Below are 23,797 nucleotides of genomic sequence, written 5' to 3' on the forward strand. Positions count from 1 at the left end.
TGCTTATACATTTCATAGGTTGAGATTGGGATACCAAGTTAACAGAGTGGCAGTGCTTTATCTAGGTGGCATGCAGTGGCTCCCTGCATCACGGTAGATCAGCCCCTTAAGGTGAGTAAAGCGTGATGTATAAGCAGATGGTTTTGTCTATAAATTAAAACTTTTTCTTGAAATGCGGGTGGAGTCCTTCATGGTTTCAGCTTTGTTAGAAGCATTGTTATTGAATTAATTGAACAAAACAGTCCATTTCGATGTGTTAATGATGATCTTTAAGATTTTAATAAGGTGACAAAAACACTGGATGAGGGTCTCCATTTTGTACGACTGCCTCAACTTTAATAAAAATATTCTGGTGAGAGCTGAAATTTACCTTCATTTTTCTTTGTTTTCTAACACATCACGTTTCATTTTATCTTAACTGTTTCTTTTTTAAACATATAGGCCTACTTCAACTTTTAACAAAACTTGTGGTAAGTGATAACAGTGGTGTGGTGGTGGTGTTGCAATATGGAGATAGAAAAATATATAAATAATTCTTACAGTATTATTGAAATGGTTTATGATTTCCTTGCATTGTTTAGATCATAATTTAAAAATTAATCATGTTTTTTATTTATTTATATTTTTATATTTTAAAGAATAAAATCTACACCTAAAGGCATTTTAGCTAATATTAATGATCTTTCACACTATGGGACCTTAATTTAATAATAATAGGCCTAATCAAAAAAAAAAAAAAATTGTTTTATTAAGGGGAACATAGGCTATGAAGGGAATTAAAATCTCAGCCGTAAAGTAGCCTAATGCTCAGCATTCAAAATGAAACCGACAGCGATGGAATGGCCTATTTTCATATTGATTTACGATTGGTCTTTATTTTTTACTAGTCTATTTACATAATGATTTGCGAATGCGATTGCTTTTCCTTTGTTCCATTTATTTTCATACTAATTTGTGATTGTTTTTATTTATTTGTCTTTCACACTGGATGCAGAAGCTGTCTTTTTTCCTCCAACTTTTCTAACTATCATTTGACATAAAATGTCATTCTCCATTGCTTTGCTTCCTCGATAGTCGTTGTCTTGCGATTCCAATAATTAATTTGCATGTAATATGGGCTAATATAAAACGGTAGGCTACTCTTCGACGCAAAGCTCTTGCAGTTTGAGTCGGTCACTCGCAGAGGAGTGTGTGCATTTGAGTGTGTGCTCTTTATCTGGATCTGCTCCACGGCTTTCCACGGGCCACGTCACGTCACGGAGGGGGAAGAAACAGATTCCTGAGCTCTGCTCGAGTTTCCTGCGATCACATCCTCAGATCCACATCTACAGCGGACCAGACGCCGCGCTTTCCCCACTACAACACACTAAACCGGCTTTTCTTACAAAAATGGTGAGAAACCTGAACACTATTTACTAGCCTACCCTTTACACCGTTTAAATAACTTGTGTTGTATTGCTTTGAACGCTTTCTCTGTTTGTAATGTATTTGCCTCCCTTCTCACTCTCTCCGCCCGTTACAGATGTTTCGATGTTTCCCCGTGCTTTTCCTCCTGGCTGTGGTGTGCTGTCATGCCGAGGTAAGTTATATGAATACCGCATTCATTAGCTCGTCTTTTAAAGAAAAAAAATGTTTATGGGGAAACCGGATTACAATGTCTCTGAAATCCAACTTGCACCAAATGAACTGTCGAAAAAAGCTACCAGTCCGGTCAACATTAACTTAGAACAAAACAAGGCTGTGGGCTAATGATTATGGTGTTAAAGCTGAACTCAGTCATTTTTTTTTGCTAATTGAAAAAGTTTTACACATAATAGACAACATGTTTAATAATGTTTACTTACACTCCAGACATCAGTCCTCTAGAATTTTTTTTTTTTTTTTTTTTTTTTTTTTTTTTCTGCATGGAGCGGGTCGCTACCTCATGGGCGGCGTCATGTTGACATCACCAGTTGTGCATTTGACTAATAATAATACTGCTACCACCAGTACTGGGAATATAACTTACAAATTAACTTGTATTTGTATAACTTACTATTGTTGGTTACTGATTCCAAACTGCAAGACAAAAAGTTTTGTTAGGGTAAACAATTACATTGGACATTTAGGTAATCAGATTACTTTTTGATTAGGCCTACTTTTAGATTACGTTTGATACATTTCTCTGAATAGGATAATCTTGTACCATATTGATATAAAATGCAAAGTGCATTTGCAACCAATTACCAATGAATTATGAATAATTTACTGCCCTTGTGAGAATAACATGTAATCAATAAAAAAGTAATTGTTGTCTGATTACGAGTGTTTTAAAATGTAATGTAATATAAATTAATTACAAGTGTTTCATTTTTAGAAAACTAAATACATAACCCAGATTACATGCAATCAGTTACCCAGCACTGACAAGAAATGTTTATTATTTTATATATAGTTTTGTTGTGAAGTGGCAGCAGTTGGTAAACAAACAGCATGCATGAATGCAAAAAAAAAATATTTGTGTTCTTTATGGATCAAAATTGACCCATAAGAACCAGTTCCTTTCACCATGTCTCACGGCTTTTATTTATTTATTTTATTATGATTTCTTTGTTAAATATATGAATCAAATTTAACCTAAAAATACATTACATTTGAACAGATTTAGCATGCACATGCTATTTAAAATGTATACCATTGAGTGACTAAATAAATAATATGTAAAGTGCATATATTAAGAAGTTGTTTATAAAGAATGTTGGACCAGCTGAGATGTCAAGATGCATCTGTCACAAAACACACATTTACATCACCTGGTTTGTGTTTGTGTGGTTAATGAACTCTGTGTGTGGTGAGAGTGTGCGTGGTGGTCTTTACTTTGGGAATTGAGCTGTAAACAGACAGCTGTTAAAACCAATCAGATAATAACATGTTAGGTGGTGTTTGGCCAGTGAGTTTACACTGATTTCAGTGCTCAGATGCAGCTGCTGATGGGGGCCATATGTTGTCTTTGTTAGTGTTGTGTTAATTGTGTTCGTAGGCTCTGTAGTGCAATAACAACCTGCCAGGTGAGCCGCATTTAAGCCACACAACAACAGGAACCCAACACATGCAAATGCAAACATTCTCAGTGTTTCCCCTAGGATTTTTTTTTCGGGGGGGACTGCTAGTGTTGCAGAGCGGGCGTGTTACGGATACGTGGTGTAAATTTTTTAGCAATCAAAAAGCATGTCTAATTAATTGAAATAGTGTATTATGAATCATTAAACGTAGCTATACAACATTTAAAAAAAAATATGGAAAAAAAATTCACACTAATTCTGTGTTGTGTTTTTTCTGGTAATAAAATGAAGACATAAAACACAAATTTTATCATTTATCAATCATCAATTTTAATCATATGAAATTAAATAAACTTTTTGTCAAATAACGTGCTGCACAATGAGCTTTACTGTTAAAATTAAAACATGGATAATTCCTTAAATTCAGTTTTGATGATAATTTATTTGGATTAGTGTTAGTATTATTACATTGGGACATATCTAAATTCTACTGTACAACAGTAATATATTTCTGTCAAGTTAAACCGAACTTTTATTTTGACGGGTTGCCGTGAAGACCTTTTGAGTTTCTGTGTTTGTCATAATGATAGTTTTTCTCAAATGAAGCGGTTAAATGATCACGAAGTGACTTTCGGAGTGGATCTAGAGCCTGGAGAGGAAGTTTATGCATTTGTGTCTTCATATAGGCCAAAAAACAGCGCAAGCGTCACATGTGCTTCAGTGTGTGTGTGTGTGTGTGTGGTAAATGAAACTGCGCGTCGGCTGCACCATTCATTCACACAGAACAAGCAGGATTCGTATTTAAATTGTCTTTGTGGTTTAATACCCACACACACTCTACATCGCGATTTGATTTCAAGTGTATACTGAACTGCTTTCTATTTATTCCTCAAAAGATTGACAAATTCCATGAAATTCCGCGTTATACAGTAAATTTCTTTTTTTATGACTGGATTTCGTCAGCAATTTAAGGGGGGCGGGGGGTCGTTTTGGGGGGGCGGGCCGCCCCCCCAAAACAATGGTAGGGGAAACACTGTTTCTTGCCCTATATTTTAATTTATATGCACTGTGAAAATTACCTAAGAATGATTTTTTTCTTGAAATCCAAGATTATGCCTTCATTTATATTTTACTTCTTGTTTATGGAAACAAACAACACATTTTGGTCAAAGTTGTCCCCTGTGTCAATGACACATGCATCAAGAATGTACTTCCTGTGTAATACATCTGCCATTTCTCAAACAAGCACATATACGTATATACAGTGTGCTGAAAACAAAGTGGTTTTATTTTTAAAAATGTATTGAATGTTCCCAAGCATTATTTTTTAATTTGAATTGAGATTACATTTGTAGTTAGAGCATGCTTTTGTATGCCAGAATGACGTGTAAGTAATTTCATGCTGACAAGCTTGATAAGACAACCCTTAAGCTAAAAGAACAGCAGCTCATAATGGGTGTCATGCAACCCGCATGATTCTTCCCTCCGCTATTCACGCAGCTCATGCTGTGGTTTGTCTCTTTCTTGTATCTCACTCAGTGGGGGCTTTGGATCTGTCAGAGCTTGTGTTCCCTAAAGGCATGATGTGCTGCTTACATAGACAAGCTCTTAAATAGTGTCACCCCAAATTAAAACACACTGAATTTCCTACTCCTCCTACTACAAATACAGTTTGTGCTGGGATGATTTTGTAGTTGGTTGATAGAGCTTTCACATTGTAAGTGTAAGTGAATGGATTTGTGTGTGTGTGTGCGCGTTTATACAGTATTGGAGTCCAAGACAAAGAAAGTGTATCTTCTCCCATTGTTTGTGATTATGTGTTTTCATATAGACTGATCACAATTCAGACAATTTTTCATTGATCTTGAATCTTCCCTATTAATTCCAATGACTCCACATGGCTTTATAAAGAAGAGAAAAAACCCAGCTCCAATATAAATCTAACATTTAAGCAAAAAAAAAAGTATATAAAAATTTGAATAAAAATGAAAGACTGTGTAGACAAATTATTTAATATTCAGAATTAATTTCTTATCCCATAAAATATTGTGAATGATGTAATTTAATCAAAAACGTTTTTTTTTTTTTTTTTATTGATTTTAAGCAAATACAAAAATAGTTTGAGAGTGTAGAATGATGTCATTCGCAATTTCGCGAGTTAATTTGTAAAGTATTGGATGGTAGCAGCAGCTTCTCTGATTGGTGATTGGTGAATTTCTGTCCAGGATTATGGGTAGTGTAGTTGTTTACCAGTTTTTTTTTTTTTTTTTTTCATCAAATAACTTAAACTTGTGGCATCCACAGAAGTTTATATCACTGCGTAACAATCTTTTGTGGCAGGTCCTAATTAAAAGGTTTGCACATTATTACCAAACAATTGTCTTTATGGAGAAATATGTATGGGTTTTTATGTTCACATCACTACTGTTGCACTCTATTGGAGGTTTTATAATTGGCAGTCAGCAAGAAAAATTGAATCATTAAAGGGATAATTCACCCAAAAAATGAAAATTCTGCCATTTACTCACACTCATACTGTACCATTTCAAGTCTGCATGACTTTGATTCTTCAGTGGAAAACAAAAAAAGTGCAAAACAAAACAATGAAGAATGTTGGTCACAAAGCAGTTTTGGTTTCCATTGACTTTGATTGTACAAAATAAAACACCTGAAAGTCATACAGTTTTAGAATGACATGAATGTGCATAAATGATGACAGAATTTTTTTTGGGGGGGGGGGGGTGAACTATACATGCCAATCAACCTTTAAAAAAAGAAAAGAAAAGAACCCCAAAAGAAGTATCTGTCAGTTTTATCCCCAGTCTCTCTCTGATTCTCTGTCGTTTATAGGATTCATTAGTGAACAAAGAAAATTTTGTAGAAGAAAACACTGTTCTTCAGAATATGATAAGAATTATCACACACATGCACAACCCAAACACATTAGCACAAAATGTGGAAAAGAATGAATTTCAGCTCTTCTCAAGGCACTGTTTTCTCTACACGGCTAAATGTAGCAGAGGCAGGATAATGCAGTTACCTAAATCCCTTCCTATAATCAAAAACTGAGCTCTAAGAGTTTTGAGTTGCTTTCTACGTGCGTTTCCCTGCTGTCTTACAGCAGGTGAATCGACTGCGCTTTAAGCCCTGATAAAAATAGAAGTTACCGAGGGAGAAAGAAAATGAGGGAGAAAGAGAGAGTGAGGTAGGAGAAAAGAGAGGTGTAGAGAAAGAAGGCACTGTCAGGGTCACAGTGCCCTGTCTGCTGATCTTAACTGAGAGTAATCATCCTCTGTGATTTCAACTACGGAAATTATTGTTTTGATCTTTCCCAATGCAATGCTTTTGTTACTCAAATGTATGCACTATTGCTATAATTTTGTTCCTGACGCATGTTAGTGGCTGTGCCAGAAAAGCCAGCTGCCTCGCTGCCCAGTCAGTCAGTGACTTAGTGTTTTTGTATGAAACCCCCTCATATGGAAACTGGTTTCAGACAGGCTTCCAAGGTACCATAGCGTCATGTCTAATGATCTGGAACACATTCACGTGAGCTTAGGAAATAACCAAGGAGGTCAGAAAGACCCGATGAAAATTGTCAGTTAGCTTTCCCATTCATCTCAATGAAGCATGTAAATGTTATTGCCAAAATATATATGTAAAATATATATTTCGTCAGAATACACAGATACCTTTGAGAATGGCCATCAATGGTGAAACAGGATTTTTGCATCTAACGGCAGGGCTAACTGCTCAAGCTAGCCAGTTCAATTCTGACTCATTTTGGCAATAACTGAAAATGTTTAATGACAACAATACTTACTTCTCAGTAGCCTGGTTAAAACCAGACCATTCTCAGTTGTAACCGAGTTAGGGTCTGGCAAAGCGTCATAGACAAATCATTTCCAGAGGGGCGTCACCATAGACTGTAAAAAATATGGACAAAGCGTCTGTGACGTCACCCATAGACTTTCTGAAGAACGGTTTTGAGGCTGTTTATGGGGGGTATGGGCGGTGCCATCTTGGAAAATCTTACGATATTTCAAATACAAATGTTCAGAAAGGATACAGAGGTGGTATGATGTGTTGTGTCAGATCATGGCCGAGACGTCAAATTTCAGGAATTCCACTCGGCGCAGCCCGTTATCAGCTGTCAATCACGCGCTTATTTGACATACATTTTATATCTAAATACGATCTAAACTACCGAGTTAGAAAAAAATTCACCCCCCTCACAGTTGTCAGGCACTCGGGACCTATCCAAAAATACAATAAAAGTCCATGGGACCAACATGTAAACATATAAATTTATGCTGTGAAAACGGACATTTTAACATGCGGTCTATGGATATTTGCTCCCTTTTGGGACCTCCCTCTAGCGGATTTTCGATGTATTGCAGTTTTTCGCACTTCCGGGTAGGCTTCATTTTTCAGATTAGAATGTTGCCGCTTGGGCGTCACCAACGGACGTCGCGGATAGACCTAAAACCAATCAGAGCGATGAAGGAGATGACGTATGCAGAGCGGCAGAAACATCTCCGAGTGTTGTTCTTTGCTCGGTTTTTAACAAAAAGGAAACGTTCAAATTGATTCGAACGAGTGATGTTCGACGGCGGCATCCATCTTTGTAATGTAGGCTACAAAATCTGCTTCAAAATCCCAGCGCTGTCGTCATCGTGTAAAGCCCGCCCCAACGTTTCTGATTGGTGCCTCGATTTCGACGGATTGGAAATGGGCTTGAATGAGCTCTTTGCCAGACTAACTTTCAGAGCAAATCTAAATTTGCCGGAAGTTGTCTGGGTTTTCCCAGGCTAACTTCTCAGGATAATTGGAATCAGATTAAAACAGACTTACTGTGTATGTTTTTTAATCAGTTATCATTTTTATTCTTTTATTCTTTCCACCAACCGCCAAAACCAAAGTTCACATCTGCTCCCATCAACCAGATGACGGCATCTAAAAGCTGGAATACACTACACACTTCCCAGATTTTTGCCCCCATTGACAATCTGGACAAGTTGCTGAAAGTCAAAGCATATATGAGATATGAAAATCACAGTGTATGATGGGCACAGACTGATTTTTTTAGCTTCAGATTCCATGCAAGGGGATGTAAAACATGGCCTCATGAATGTATCTCCCTAAAAAAAAAAAATTATAAATATGATCTTCGATTCCCGCACCTTCCGATCAGAGAAAAAAACATGAAGTGACCAGGTGTAAATGGGGCCCATTGATATTTTGAGCTGATTTTTGTTTTTATTTGTCGTTCGTCGTCTAGCAGCGAGGCACATGTTTCTGTGTGAGTTTGTTGTGTTCGGAACAACTTACAGTGTGTGATCCTCAGTGCTATAGTGCACAAGGTCCAGTCGTGCAAGTGTATGATGCCTAGTGCCTATAGTTGTGTAATGTATTTCAGCCTTTAGTACTCAAGGACTCGATGTCTTCATACCTCTATTTAATGATACACAGCATTTTTCCTGTCAGCACAGTCAGTATTTATAAGCTTCACTAATGCTTTCAATAGTGACAGCTGTTATGAATAATCTCTTGCGATGAGGATTTGGTAGAAGGAATTCTTTCTCCCTCAGGGTGCGAGTCTAGTGTCCACAAACAGCTGGTCAGTCTTTTATTAAGGGGATATAAACACACTCACAGGACACAGGCAAGAGAGCTAAAAATTCAATTCTGCATTTCTCCTATTTTCTAGTCTGCTCCCTAATCCAGTTGTCTAATAAACCTGGAATTGTATATTACACTGGCTCTTTGAAAAATTGTTTTAGTTCCTCTTTTGTAAGTCACTTTGGATAAAAGTGTCTGCTAAATGCATGTAAATGTAGAGCTTAAATGTCTAAAATGTTCACCTTTTTTATGACTAATCTCGTCCGATGCTTAAAGGAGCTGTATGTAAGAAATGTATTTCAATTAATCATAAAATGGCCCTGGTATGTCACAAGACATTAAGAAATCATGTTCATTTCAAATACTTATATCACTGACGACAGTAATCCGGCCAGGATATTGTCATTTAAAAAGTGAAGTTGCAGCCCTCAACTGATGTTGATGTTGTCATGTTGTGTTTTGGTCTGATGCGTTGCCCTCCACCTATCTACCAATCACAAAGTCAGTAGTGTTGAGGCATCCGGGTTGCCAGCTCTGCTCTAGTTACCCCACCTGCAGCTACACACGTTCCTGCTGGATCCTGCAGCCGATCTGGCAACCTCGAGTCAGGGAGGAGGGGGAGGGGATGCACCGCTCTACAGTAATTTGAAAGTGATTGCATTACCAGTTTTTCCCACAATCTTACATACAGCTCCTTTAAGGCATGATCTGTCTTTGAATTTTTTATTTTTTATTGAAACGTCTGAAATAATACTAAATACAAGTTGTGTGCTCTCTTAACACGGTAGAAAATTGTGAATTCAGAACATTTTGTTCCATTTTAGCAGGCCGTCACAGAATCTGAATGCAATGATTTGTTGGCAGATTTCCACAGAATTGGATATCAGATTGGTACTAATAAAAGTATAGTATTCATAGTGCCGTTTAACACATATCTTATATTCAATATGGAGATTATTCCTCAAAATCAGCATAGAAAAAAAGAAAAGAAAAAAAAATGCTGTTGACAAGGTGCTGCTCACAAGGTTTTGACTGACAAGAACAGCCGAATGATAAAAGTGAACTTTAGTACAGACACTGAAGTCTTTGGTGTGTAGAACAGGGCTGATGCAAACCTTGTTGTGTTGCTCAGTGTTGCTTTTGAGCTGTATTATATTTCACACTCTGTCTGAAAACCATCTGCTGCATATGAACATAACAAACCCATTTCATACATATCCACTCTTTTCTGTTTTTATTTAGTTTTTCTCTATCTCCGTCACTGTTATCTCATGTTTGATAAGCTTTGACTCTTATCTTGATTCCACTCTTTTTCTTTTTTTCTCTCTCGTATCTCCTTCATCAGTGTCTCGTATCTCGTTCATCAGAGTTTGCATTGTTTACCATCTGTTTTCTCTCACTCGTTTCCCTTCGTCATTTCCCTCCCCCATATGTCTCAATGAATGTGCAGTGTCTTGTCACTGGCTTTGTGCTGGTGTTTTATGGCCTTGTTTTGTGTAGCCATCAGAGCTTGAAAGAGCCTTGTAATGAGAGGGAGGAACAGACAGTGGGAAGGATGAGGTGATGAGGGAAATTACAAAAGGAATCAACAAATTTAGTTCTGCTCATTCTGATACTGGTACACAAGGTGATACAGGGACAACGAGAGTAAAGGAAGACATAATAAAGAAACATTTAGCCCATTGTATTTTCTGGGTTATCCACAAAAGGACTGCGCGCTACTTTACAGTTCCCGTTGGATTTAATCCTCTGAATTTAAGTTCAATAAAGCCTGAATCTCGTCGTCGGCCCATTGGTCGTATTTTTTATACTCCATTGTTGATTCAAATAGCAAACAACTCTTACTGCACGCACCGCAACACATTTTTAAAAATGGTGGTTGAAATAAAAGTCAAACTGCATGGAGTCAACCAATCAAAATGCTGCGTGGATAAACTAGTTATACATTGGTTGAGGATCCAAATGCAGCTAAAATTATTGGGGCAATCCAGAATCGTAATCCATAAATAAGGCAATAGGTCAAAACACAGGGCAGATAATCCAAAAAGACGTCAGAGCAGAAAAACACAAAACCAGACAGAAGATCAAAAACCATGACAAAGGTTTTTGACAACTAGAGAGTGCTCAGAAATGCAGTGTGTGACACTTACAAGAATTTGCAAAGAAAAAGTGAAAACACAGGGCTTATATAGGCGGAGCTTAACAAGCTAATGACACACAGCTGAACCTAATCACAACATAATGATTTTTTTCAGTTCAGTGATCCAGTAAGCGAATTCGTTCAAACAGCGCTTATGTAAAGAACACCAGGCTGATTACATCTGAGATGGCAAAGAGAATAGAGACTCACGTTGCATTTTTAATGAATTATTTCATTGTTTAGCTTTAAAACACGAGCTCTGTCGTATTCTGTGATTGTTTCTGATGTGAAATGTCGCTATGTGAAATGATGGATGAGGATTGCATGCGATAAAGACAATTGCAGTGATATACTGTCGTGCAATAAGCACATGTGAGTCTGTTATATTGATGCGCAAACATGTGGCCCTGTTTGGTATCGTATCTTGACTTGTCTCAAAGGTAAAAAAGCTCTTTGCTGTTGCACTGTACACATATTATACACTGTGAATTCTGTGCATAAATGTATTATTTATATGGACTCCTGATATAAGCAGGTCTATTCTGCCAAGACCAAATACATTAAATTTGCCATATCCATTAACATGCTAAACTATTCAGAGAGTTATACAGTATGTGCAACAAAAGTAGGTTAACTATGTGCAATCAATAGTCATGTTTCCATCCACTTTTCAATCGAATTATCTGAAGTTCGGTAAAAAACTTTGTGCGAATAAAGCTGGTGAAAGTGTGTTTCCATCAAACGGCTTTAAAGCGGATAAAAACCTGTGCGTAATGACGTCACATGCTGTTTTGCGATCAAATTGGTATATCGAATTGATTTGAGACATGTTAAGGTGTTTCCATTCATTTTCTCACCGAATTGCACAACATTCAAGCCAACATTTGCGAACAAAGTTTTACTAGGCAAAATGGATCCCACCATAATAACGTTTCCATCCGCGTTTATCGCATAAGCCGTATATCGATCAAGATAAAATCCGATGAGACCGATCGTAGTTCATTTGAGTCGATATTCATGAAATTCCTTCGAATTTTACTGTTTCCATAAGGCATTTTTCATTCGATATCACTTAATGCGGATAAAATCGTGTGGATGGAAACATAGCTAATGACAATGTAGAATTCTGTAGACTTGCATTAGTGGAGGACAAGAGTTTGGTGTTTCAGGGCCTCGCAGGACAATAAAACGCCTTTGCCTACTTTGCCATAATACACAGCTAATGATAGCTGAGAAAACACACCAGTATGTATCCATTTCTGATTGAGAATACAACATCCATCTACCCGCAGACAGGTCCTTCACCATATTGTGGTGCCTTGCACACAGAACAAGGCCATTGCGAAGAATGTGGGACTGAAAACAAGCACACTTCCTTCTCCAAACACATGTCAGCCATTAACCCAGCTCTCCTAGTCCATGACCCTTTAGAGAGAATCGCAGCAGACAAGCCAGGGCGGCTGGAACAGAGCCTAGATTCAGATGGTAGGCGGGAGATAGATTGAGAAAAGTAACTTGGGTGAAAGAGAGAAGTTGGCGGGATTTACCAAAAGCTGAAGACTAGCTGTAATCCTGAGTGACAGCCAAAATGAGACAAAAGGCTAGAGACCAGAGAGGAATAAAATGGATTGATTCACTGAGGTGCAGCGAGAGATGGTACCACTTGAAAGGAAGTGGAAGAGGGAAAAAGAAAGAGAATGTAATTATAGCGGCTGAAATGTAGGAAATAAATAGGGAAAAGACTGTCCCATGCTGCCAGTGTGCTGGCGTCCATCCACCATCCTATTGCCAAGACCAGATTTGGAAACTGCTGAATGGACATTAAAATGGTGTCACTTCAGCGATAAGATTTTTTTTTTTTTGGATTAATTTAGTTATAGACATTTGTGAGGCCTCATGATTTGCAAGGTATAGCACTTATTGAACTACTCAAAAAAAAAAAATATATATATATATGAAATTTTTTGTAAATAATTCAGTCTGGGGTGCTTAACAGGCTCTGTTCATGGTTTGTTTTGCAGATAATAAAATCTTAGTCTGGTCAGAAATGATGAGATCAATTAATCAATTAAATGATGAGAGTTGTTAATCTAAGATAGCCTACACTGTTAATTTAATAAAAAGTAAATATCTTCCAGATAAGATTTAAATCTTTCCCGGCCAGCGTTTTTTTTTTTTTTTTTTTTAGTCTGCGCCAACATTTTTTAACACTTTCACAAAAATGTCATGGCCCCCAGGATATTTTGTCGTATGCATTTGCATTAGCATTGATGATCACAGATTACGTTATTTTCCATGTGCGTGTTTCTGCTGCTTCTTCACCTGTGTTTTGATCCGTTTTTTGTCAGCTTAGCCTTTTAGCCAAGTCTACCTAGTCTTTGTAGACAATTGAAATGGGGAAAATAATGCTGTTATCTTTCTTGAGTCCTGTGCACACCCCCTCACAAAAACACATTTGCAGTTCATCTAGTCTCTATCCCACTGCTACAGATGAATCGGTGTGGCTCTTTGGAACATTTAAGAGCTCTCTCACATTCACACACTCTGTTCCTTTGTGTGTGTGTCATTGAGAGCACACTCCTGAGGCCTCATGCAGCGCCGCCTTTAACTGAGAGCTCCATAGAACCTGGAATGTGATGCATTAGAATAGACTGACATCACTGACATTCCTTTCCAATAAAGGAGAAAAATGAGCAAGAATGCACAGATGGGACGGCATTCCCTTTTTCTCTGATGGATATATTGGGAGACCATAACATCATGAGCTAGTTTTGATGTCAGACTGTCAGTTTTTTATAGTTATATTAATATAATAACTAAAATTCATAACAGAAAGCATGCAGTGTGTTTGAGAGCTTTTGTAGTGCACTGGGAGTTTCATCTGCATATTTGTGACAGCTTCTCTGACCCATATAACTGAGATGTTTGAAACAGGACAGACTCCATGGAGAGACCCATGAGAGAATTTAGCAGAGAGGAATTCCTCTCTGTCCTCACTGCTCTCACTTAAGAAAGCATTTCTATTGTCTGGGAATAACTAATGCTGTTGTCTGTGGGAAATTCAAACTGAGTTTGGCAAGAATGTCGATAGAAAAGAAAAGTGGAGAGAAAAATAAAAGACAAATTAATTAGGGAAGAGAAGCTAAAGAAAAGGACATCATACCATTGCATACTTTAGAGAGGACGTGTGCTCATTAGCTCTGACATCATCTTTTAAACATCAAACATTAAATATGTACCCAGAATGCTCAAGGTTTTAGGGCAAACCAAACTGATTTTTTTTTAGCATTCAAATTTCCATTTAAAAGGAAAAAATAAAACGGACCTTCAATTGTCTTGAATTATTCTGTAACTACTCCAATATGCATTAAACATGTCATAAAATATGACTCCTTCCATCATCATGAATTTCGGGATGCTTGAAAACATGCTTTTTTTTCTTTGTTTCTTTGTTTTTTAATTATTACTTGATAATGCAACATTTGGATGTGGAGCCCTGAACATGACATGCAGACAAAAATATATATAGTAAATTGTGGCCAGAAACTGATCCAGATTCATCAATCTAATAGATACTTGCACAAATAATTTTTTGAACCTGTTTAGTTTGCAATGATGAATTCTATATTATAGAAATGAGATAAATAAGATGTTAAAAATAATAATTTCACTGCATTAAGCCTTTTAGGCTAGTTTATAGAAAATGTGAAAAATTTAGATACATTTCTTTATTATAATTTCTTGACAATATATTGTATAAACAACACATTTGTGATCATATGTTTATTTGAAAAAATAAATTGTTCACGTATTCATCCCAGTAATTCAGTATTCCCTTAATGTGGAACCACTTTTTCGTGAAAATCATATTTCGTAACCCATAGATCTTGTAATTTCAGGTAAAAGCAGACATAATAAAAATATAATTATACATATAAGTTTTTCCTCTTTTGACTAGACAACATGATATCATGGCCATGTGTCTCCAGCGCTTTTTACCTCTCTTTCTTATTATCATGCCCATGTGATAGTGTAGTGCACAGCTATGCATTTGAGTGCCTTGAATTCTTGCTCATTCGTGGCTTTGCTAGATTGCCAAAGTTATATAGATGCTGTTTGACATGCCTTTCATCTAACGTAATAAGCTAACAGTGATGCTAGACGGAGGCCTTGATGTGGTTTGTATTCTCTGTTGCTATCTTTTTCCCCACATCCTCTCATCCCTGCTCATTTCCAGTCCGCGGTCTCCCAGCATGCTCCTCTCTATGTGTGAGCAGCACCAGGACTGTATGCGCGGGTTTAGTGTGTCTGTGTGGGGGGAGGTCAGAAAGTCAAAGCTTGGCTTTGTCTAGAGAAAGATTGCTACACTTGCATTATTATGAGGAAAAATCTCTGTTCAAATTCCCAGCCTATACCATATGCAACCATTTATCTACCAGAGCAAAGGTAAAATATGGTATTATGTGGACTTGCAGGCACAATTGGTTTAAAACATGATCTCCTGATTGAGTATAATGACACATTAGCAATCACGAGTGGGATTAGTCATTGTGGAGGCACATTCCCACAGCAGTTTGTGTGGTCGATAACATCTATTCACCATGCAAGCCTCTAAAACAAGCATTGTGTGCCTGTGAAAGGTATTTTTCAGTGTGTGCATCTAATTCAGGAGCTGATGTATGATCCTCTCAGGTTGTTTGCATTGTAAGATAAATGTGCTTTATGCAAATATATGTCATCTAGCGTCCCAGGGACAAAGTTAATGATGTTTACAAAATTAGCCTTCAGCTAGAAATTTTAATTATATTCTCTGACTCTTGGGGTTGTCAAATACATAGGGTCAATAGCATGCCACTGTTTTTGATTAAGTTGTTCAAAAATCCTTAAAAAAACTCATTCATACAGACTATGGCTTGAATACATCTCTTTTATAATGAGTTTTCCATTTCTGAATTAAAATTCTCTTTTAGTGGGGCTGAAATGTTTAATTGTGAAGAAAAAATGGCATAACCAACCATTTTGGTTATTGACAACCGAAGCCATTTTGTTGTTGTCAATAAATCCATAGAACATCAAATTATATCACAGAAAAAAGACCACAGTTCCCCCTTAAAACTGTGTGTCAAGGTCAGTAATTGAGATATTTTTTATGACATGGCAAGGTTAGTTCAGGTTTTCAGGTGTCAAATGGAATAACCTCCAAAAAACATGTTCATGATATTGTTTTTGATATTTGGAAGATAGATGTATGAACACCCACAAAAAATAAAAACATTTGCATTGACTTCTATGAAATACCTTGATGACTAGCGAACATCTGTTGTAGTTAAATTTAATGCTGTCTCGTAATACTTAGATCAGTGTGTACTCTTGTAAATTCTAAGTTTTTACGATCATTACAATGATTTTCCCCCTGATGTCATCTGCACATCCTCTGCTTTCACACATTTACAGTTACGCCCAGCAGCATTCAGAACAGCTGAAGTCAGCGTGTTGCTGTCTCCTCGCAGGGTGACATTTATGCTTGAGTTATGGAGATATAGATGCTCCTGGAGGGAGATCAATGGAGGTTTTCGCTGGCTGGTGACATTCACTCTGGGAGAATTGACTCAGAAATAATGTTCAAAAACAAACAAACAGACTCCTTTGGGGTTTCCTCCCCATATCGACAGGGGTTTTGGGTTCCATCAATCTGTGAGTCTAATCAAGCTCACACAGCTGCTGACTTTATTATGAGAAAACAGCTCTTTTCTAATCAGCACAACCTATCAGTATACACAGAAAACAATGAACCCTTTAGCTAAACGAGCAGGGGCAATGAGTTGAACCCAATAGACTCTGGAAATGGTTTCCTGGGTTTCCTTTTTATCTTGGTATTCAGTATCTTGAATTTTCCATGTGGCTGGCATCAAATCTTTGAAAAACTTTCGGAGTTTCATTTGAAGCAAGTAAACTTGACGTTCCTTTAATGGATATTCAAGAGCTGTGTTCAGTTTTCTGACTCATTTCTGTCAAATAATCTGTCATTTTACTTCTGGATTGACCGAAATTCTGATTACAAACTCTTACACATCGTTTATGAAGCGACTCTAATGCTGTTATTTGAATTTCAGAGAGTCTTTTTCCATGACAGTTTATTGTTGTGGTGTCACTGATTTTATATTCTCTCTCCAGCACATTAGAACAAAATAAAATGCAATTGCTTCTTCATGATGACTAAAAGTCTAGCTAGCTAGTTCCAAAAGGGGGTTTTCACAGTCATGCCCTATGCTGGGTTCAGACACAATATTTTTGTCTGTTACGATAGTCACTGTGTCAGATTATGTGATTTTGACTCCCAAATTGTTGTCATGGACAAGAAACATGTGAGACTACTCGTTGCTTCCCGACCAATCATTGCTAACAGTCTTTAACCGTCACCATCACGAGCGTGATGTCATCAAGAAGGCGGAACTAGCGACTAACTTCACAAGAGTGTAAAAAACAATAGTTGTAGGCTACTAGCCTAATGCTAATTCCAGTACTCACCAGGTTAAAGTGCCTTCGCTATATCGTTCGTCAGCATTTATCTTTTTTCACTCTGTAGTCCCGCGAGGAAACATCATAAAGGCATAAGTATTGATTCATAGCTCCACGAACTTTTCCTCCAATGCATAATTCCACCTAGCAGCACCAATACAATCATCTCTCTTTCGTTTCGCCATGTTTGAAAGCTGTTTACAGAAGAGCTTCTGTGTTCCTATTGGTCAACGTCACAGATGTGACGGAACCCGTCATGGAGGACCGGAAAAAAAGTTAAACATGCTAGTCTTTCTGTCGGGACATTGTGAGGACGCAGGACGTTGGTTGTCGTCTACTATGACACATGAAACGATCGATTCTTGCATTCCGACGCCCATTGTTGCTTACAAATCATCACGACACCCTACGCCAAATGGATTGCGCCAAAATTGGGAACCGGCAGGAATCAAGCACGTCTCCCCTGCAGTTTTTAGTCGAGCCTGGCCAATCAAAAAAAAAGAAAGGGGCTTCACAATAGCCAATCAGAAAAGAACACGATTGTATCTGGGTAAGATTTAACGCAACAACCAATGACAAAAAAGCATATCATGGAATTGTTCACGTTATTCTGCTACAACATCTCCGAAAGTTTCGTTTGCCCACAGAGGAAAGCACTGGAGCTTCGAGCATCACTTTGAGCACAGAGTAAGTCATGATCTCCTGTTTTAATGTTACAACAAATTCACAACTTGTTTGACACAAACAATGACAACTTGACTGCTGTTAGAGAATGATTCCCAGATAATTAGTATCAGTTTTTCATGAGTGTCTGTAACTTAGCCAACAGTTTTACAGCCTGTTCACTGACAACACCTGCTCAGAACAAGTAGTCTAGGCCTAGTCATATTTTCCTTATCACACGATGACTGACATATTATCACATTATAAACATCTCTCTCTCCAAATAGGCTTAATAATTTTACTAGCACTAAATAAATTAAAGTGTATTGCATAGTTGATGTTATAGTTGACTTTTAAAATCATGTCATATTTTATAATTATATCCTGGCCATGGATGCATTAATCATTGCATCTGTCTTTCAAAGATGTCAGGTAAAAAGCAATTAAGCATCCTCTCATTCGCCCTGAGAGGAAAGCCCCCTAAAAAGGCCAGGTTAGAGGATGCTGGCCCAGAGAGGGTGGCGAAAAGGGTAGGCCCATTAGATAAAGGAGTCCAACCCCCCACACACGTTGGGGTCAAACGTCACTCTAGCCTGTCTTCAAAACTTGAGAGCCCTGCATCATGTTTTACCAGTAGTATCTGCTGTAGCTCTTTGTTTTCGGACTGTTCTGTTCTCCCCCTTTGCTACTCCAACACACACTCAGTTCTCCAGTCTCTTACTGCTGTGCTGAAAGGAAAACCGACAACCGCATGCCTTTTGTGTTTCAAACAACTTTGCTTTTAAAAGCAAAGACCGTGAAAGCTGTTAGATAAGTGGCATCATTGGAGGCCTGTGGACTAAATGTGTATGAGGATGTTTTTGTTCTCTGATGCAGGTTTTCTGTTGAAATGCACCTATTTTTAATGCAGTCTGGACAGCATATTTCCTGGTTCCAGTTAATTCATCTGTAAACATCAGTCATGTTTGCTGTTGGAGCCGTATGATTATATGCAGCTTTTTCAGTAATTAAAGATTCAACTTACAAGTACATTTTCACGAGTGAAATGACTCACACATGGTGTGCTCCCTTAATGTTTGTGCTCTTACGTCAATTATGTTAATTTAGCAAAGCACCACAGGCTACAGTTTATATGTACATTGAAATGTAAAATATAATGTTAGATTTACAAGTGAAATATTAAATACTACAATTACTGCAATATTTGGTATAGCTGTCTATAAGCTGTCACTGGAAACCTAATGGTTTAGTTATTGGTAACTGAATAATGTTACAGCTAGTTACTCAGATGTCATTAAGTAAGTACAATAATGTGGAAGAATCACATAAACCTGAACACATGCCAGAATTAGATGCAATTTAAATGTCACTTATGGCTCACATTGTAAAACTGAAAAAGAACAACATTAAAAACCTGCTAATGGTAAGTTAACTCTTCTGCTCAGCAAGGCTGCATTTATTTGATCAAAAGTACAATAAAACAGTAATTGTCAAATATTATCACAAATGTTTTCGATTTGAATATAAAATATTTTATAATGTTTTTATATAAATGTTTATTGAAAAAGATTTTTAAACTGCATGTGTGGGCAACAGTGTGAAGGGAAGTGTGATGTTTAGTCATTTTTGTGGAGAGACGAGGAGGTAATGATTCTCTCTGCAGTGATGATGATCTTCATTATAAAGCCATATAGTTACACTCTCTTTAAATCGGTTTGTGCAGTGAGAGAGTCCTTAAATGTGCTTTTTATGCGTGTGGATAGAGATTCAGCATGGAGGACAGACTCTATGATGGGGGAAAATATCGAGGGGAGAAATAAAAAGCTGACATCTATATTTTCCTCCTTCCATCCTGAAGTCAGTCTACCTGCAGCCCTGAGTTTAGTCTTCCCTCAATCTATCAATCACTGTTCTCGGCATGCACCCATTAATTCTTACCCTGGAACTAATATTCCTTCTCCTGTTGTCATTCTCTCACCCTATTCATTCTGCAATTTCTTTTATTCTCTGCTGAGAGTCTGGCATTTGCCCTCTATACACATGTAGTCAGCACTGCACAATGCTCTGTTCTTGGAAGTCTAATTTATGAAATTCAATAGGCACAAGGTGTGATAAAGAAAGAGAAGAAAACAGGTAGAGAAGGAATAAAAGGAAAGAATAAATTAAATTAAAGATTGAAACCTTGTGAGACTCTTTCAGTGAGATTCTGCTTTTATAGTAAGAGAAAATGTCCGACTGTTATCTTCAGTCTATCTTCTTTGACTATTATTAAAGAGGGGTGTTTTAAGGTGCAGTGTATTGTTCCTACACAAGGTCCAGGAACAAATGAGAACAGATGACGGAGATGTGACAAACATATCTCAGTGGACTAGACAAGGACAGCTGCCTTGGTTATGGAAGCATTTTTCCTGTTCATATTCTTCACATGTGTCCGTTAAATCTTTCAGCATTCTATGAACCAACTAAACCAATGCAAATTTGAGTAAATGAAAATTCACCTGTTATATAAATGCATGTTATGGATCTTATTCTGAATGATTTTGTCATGAAACCACCAGACTCAGAGGGATCCAAATGCATCGTAAGTTTAATCTCAGACAGGCAAGGGTAGCAAACACAGGCAGGATAACAGACGCTCAGAGAACAGACTAAGAAACGCTAGGAGATGTACACAACAGTGAATAATACATTCATACAAGACTAAGCAAAGAGTGATAGTGACAGTGAGGTATAAATGTGTGTGGAGCTGCGTGTGGAACCAGATGCAGGTGTGAGGGTGATCAGTGGAAACAGGTGTGTGCGAAATCATTTCAGGGTGTGTGCGTGATCAGTCCCAGGGAAGGCAGTGCAGGGGTACGCCCTCTAGTGACACTCAAGGGCAATCCAGCCGAACATCGTCACATAACCCCCCCCTTTAAGGAGCGGCTTCCAGACGATCCAAAGAAGATCCAGGCGGGGGGCAGAGCGAAGACGATCCCGGGGGAGGGACGGAGGGCCAGGCCCGTGCAGGGGAACGGGACCAGGAGGTAGCCGAGGCGGGCCTGGGCCTCAGAGCATGGGCGGACCAGACTGGGCCAGTGACCAGGACGGAGCAGGATAAGGCGAAGGCCAGGGTGGAGCTCCCTCAGGCTTCCCTAGGTGTGAAGACCTCACGGGAGGCCACGGCAGAGACGACCCCTCAGGAGACCACGGTGGCGCGCCCCTCATGGTCCCTTCGTGGCCCCTACTGCCCCCCTCCAAAAAATACTTGGGAAAACCTACGGGGACATAGGCTGGAACTGGAGGCTTTCGTTGGTTCGGCTGCAGGCTTCACTAGGGGTTTCGGAGGTTCGGCTGCAGGCGGCTCTGGCAGTTTGGTAGCAGGCTCTGGTTCAGCTAGGCAGACATGAAACTCAGACTTGTCATGGCTGACGTGAAGCCCAGGCTCGTCTAGGTAGACAGGAAGCTCTGGTTCGTCTAGGCTGACGTGAAGCTCAGGTTCGTCAAGGGAGACGTTAAACTCAGGTTCGTCAAGGCTGACGCGAAGCTCGGGTTTGTCAGGGCTGACGTGGAGCGCGGGCTCGGCTGGGCTGTCGCTAGGTGCAGGCTCGTCAGGGCTGATGTGACGTGCTGGCTCGGCAGGGCTGGACGGGACCAGTGGGGCAAGCTCCTCTAACTCACCCATAATGAGAGCCGAACCACTCAGTAGAAGAGCCGTGTGAATATACCGCCTTAAGGTGCTGTGAGGCTCTGGGTTGGGCATCAATGAACGAAGCGGTTCAGATAACCCTCCGCGGAACAAGAATGTTAGAAAAACGTTGCTCATCGACGTGTGCTGAGAAAGTTCATAGAACTCTGCCACATACCACTCGAGAGATCGATCATCCTGACGAAGTCACATTATCACAGCTCCCGTATCCGTGCTCGGAATCGCTGTGTGAGATCGCTGTGATATTGGGATCGGTTCTGGGCTAACAACTGTGGAGAAGGGTTGAGTCTGCGTTGGTCCCGGTGTAGAGACATGAAGACCGCGAACCATCTTGGCCAACTTCTCCAACGACGAGGTGAGTTGATCCAGTTGATCCTGGTGTACGGCGGCTGACTGGGAGACATTCAAGGCTGACATGCTGCTGGATCTGGTTTTGGCTTGGTCTTCTGTCATGAAATCACCAGACTCAGAGGGATCCAAATGCAGCGTAAGTTTAATGTCAGACAGGCAAGGGTAGCAAACACAGGTAGGATAACAGACGCTCGGAGAACAGACTAAGAAACGCTAGGAGATGTACACAACAGTGAATAATACATTCATACAAGACTTAGCAAAGAGTGATAGTGACAGTGAGGTATAAATGTGTGTGGAGCTGCGTGTGGAACTAGATGCAGGTGTGAGGGTGATCAGTGGAAACAGGTGTGTGCGAAATCAGTTCAGGGTGTGTGCGTGATCAGTCCCAGGGAAGGCAGTGCAGGGGTACGCCCTCTAGTGACACTCAAGGGCAATCCAGCCGAACATCGTCACAGATTTATTCATGCATGATTCATTTTTTTAAAGAGGACCTAATATGATTTTTTACAATTTTAAAATTCTTGAGTATATAGTGTTGCTGTTGAGTATATAAAATTACCTGCTGAGTTACAAATCACAAACTTCAAAGGGAGTTTTTCTCTATATCAGTGCGCACTGTTTCTGAACTCCCTGAAACGCCTCGATTATAGTCTTGCGTTTTCTTCTGGGAATGTACATGTCACAATATTCCTCATTTGACTAATTCCCGCCCAAGGTACACAGAAAAAAGATTGGGTTGCGTAAATTGTTTGTTGAACAACTCGCGGTTATGGTAAGGTGTATGACATTTCCAAAACACGCTTGAATCGGTTGGCCAATCCCAACACACTGGTCCAGTCAACCAATCAGAGCACATTGCACTTTTAAGAAGGAGGGGCTTCATATAAATAGGAACTAAACGGAGCATTACTAGGTGCTTCTCAATAGTAAAATTGATGGTTCTTCGTTTCCTCGCTCCTCCGTCCTCCAGCCCATGACCCAGAAACCGGTCTATTTCCAGCCATCTTGAAGGACTAATTGCATCGCGAGAAGGCAATGAATTAGGATCGAGGAAGCTACCTGAGGACTCATGAGTGAGGAGGATTCACAGGTGTATCCTTCCCTCGCATCCTAATGGAGGGTGGAGCTAAGACATAAGGAAGGGGAACGAAGATACACAAATAAGAAAAGCACCCACTTACAGACTGGGAAGAGAGGAGCTGGAACAATGTAAAATATGTGAAAATAATGTTTTTTCTAAACATTCAAGCATGAAAACCTTTTCTAGTAGATCAAATATGGGCATAATTTGGCCTTTTTAAATGTTTAATCAAAATATCATGACACAGATCCTTCCAGTGAAATGTCAGACTTTTCCAGTCTTTCAGTCTGCTTAAACCGCATCTTTCTTTCAATCGTCTGCAAGCTCACTTTCATGTCTGCCTCCGTCCAATCAACAACTGATAGATAGAACCAAGTCCCCGCCTTAAATTTTTGTGTTTTCCCATAATCCGTTTTACCTGGGTGCTCGTCACAATATGGAAGAAATTCAATTGCAACTTTAAACCAGAAAAAAACAGTACTCAAGTTGGATGAACCAATTTTATGATATCTTTATCAAGTGTAGCGTCAGTTCTGGCAGGTCACGTTGGTCAAGCTCGCATCAGCTGACTCTCAGCTGATCCACGTCTACCTATAGGAATACGCCACCTATCACTGTATACATATACGGTCCTTTAGTATTATCAACAGCTATCGCGTTTCTCAGGAGCTAATTACCCTCCTCCATCCCCA

At 39.0% G+C, this 23,797-nt stretch overlaps 1 protein-coding gene across 1 annotated transcript in view; it reads left to right on the top strand.

Annotated features, from left to right (window-relative positions):
* The first annotated feature begins 1,157 nt into the window (after nt 1-1,157).
* Nucleotides 1,158-23,797, top strand: part of fstl1b (follistatin-like 1b) — a 48,061-nt gene continuing 25,421 nt past the window's right edge. Inside the window, exons 1-2 of the mRNA XM_056240887.1 lie at nt 1,158-1,392; nt 1,523-1,579. Of these exons, the coding sequence (XP_056096862.1) occupies nt 1,390-1,392; nt 1,523-1,579 (60 nt within the window). The 5' untranslated portion in view covers nt 1,158-1,389. The remainder of the gene's footprint in view (nt 1,393-1,522; nt 1,580-23,797) is intronic.

Source organism: Rhinichthys klamathensis, unplaced genomic scaffold, assembly GCF_029890125.1.
Source record: "Rhinichthys klamathensis goyatoka isolate OS25496 unplaced genomic scaffold, OSU_Roscu_1.1 h1tg000021l_1, whole genome shotgun sequence".
Taxonomy (NCBI): Eukaryota; Metazoa; Chordata; class Actinopteri; order Cypriniformes; family Leuciscidae; genus Rhinichthys; species Rhinichthys klamathensis.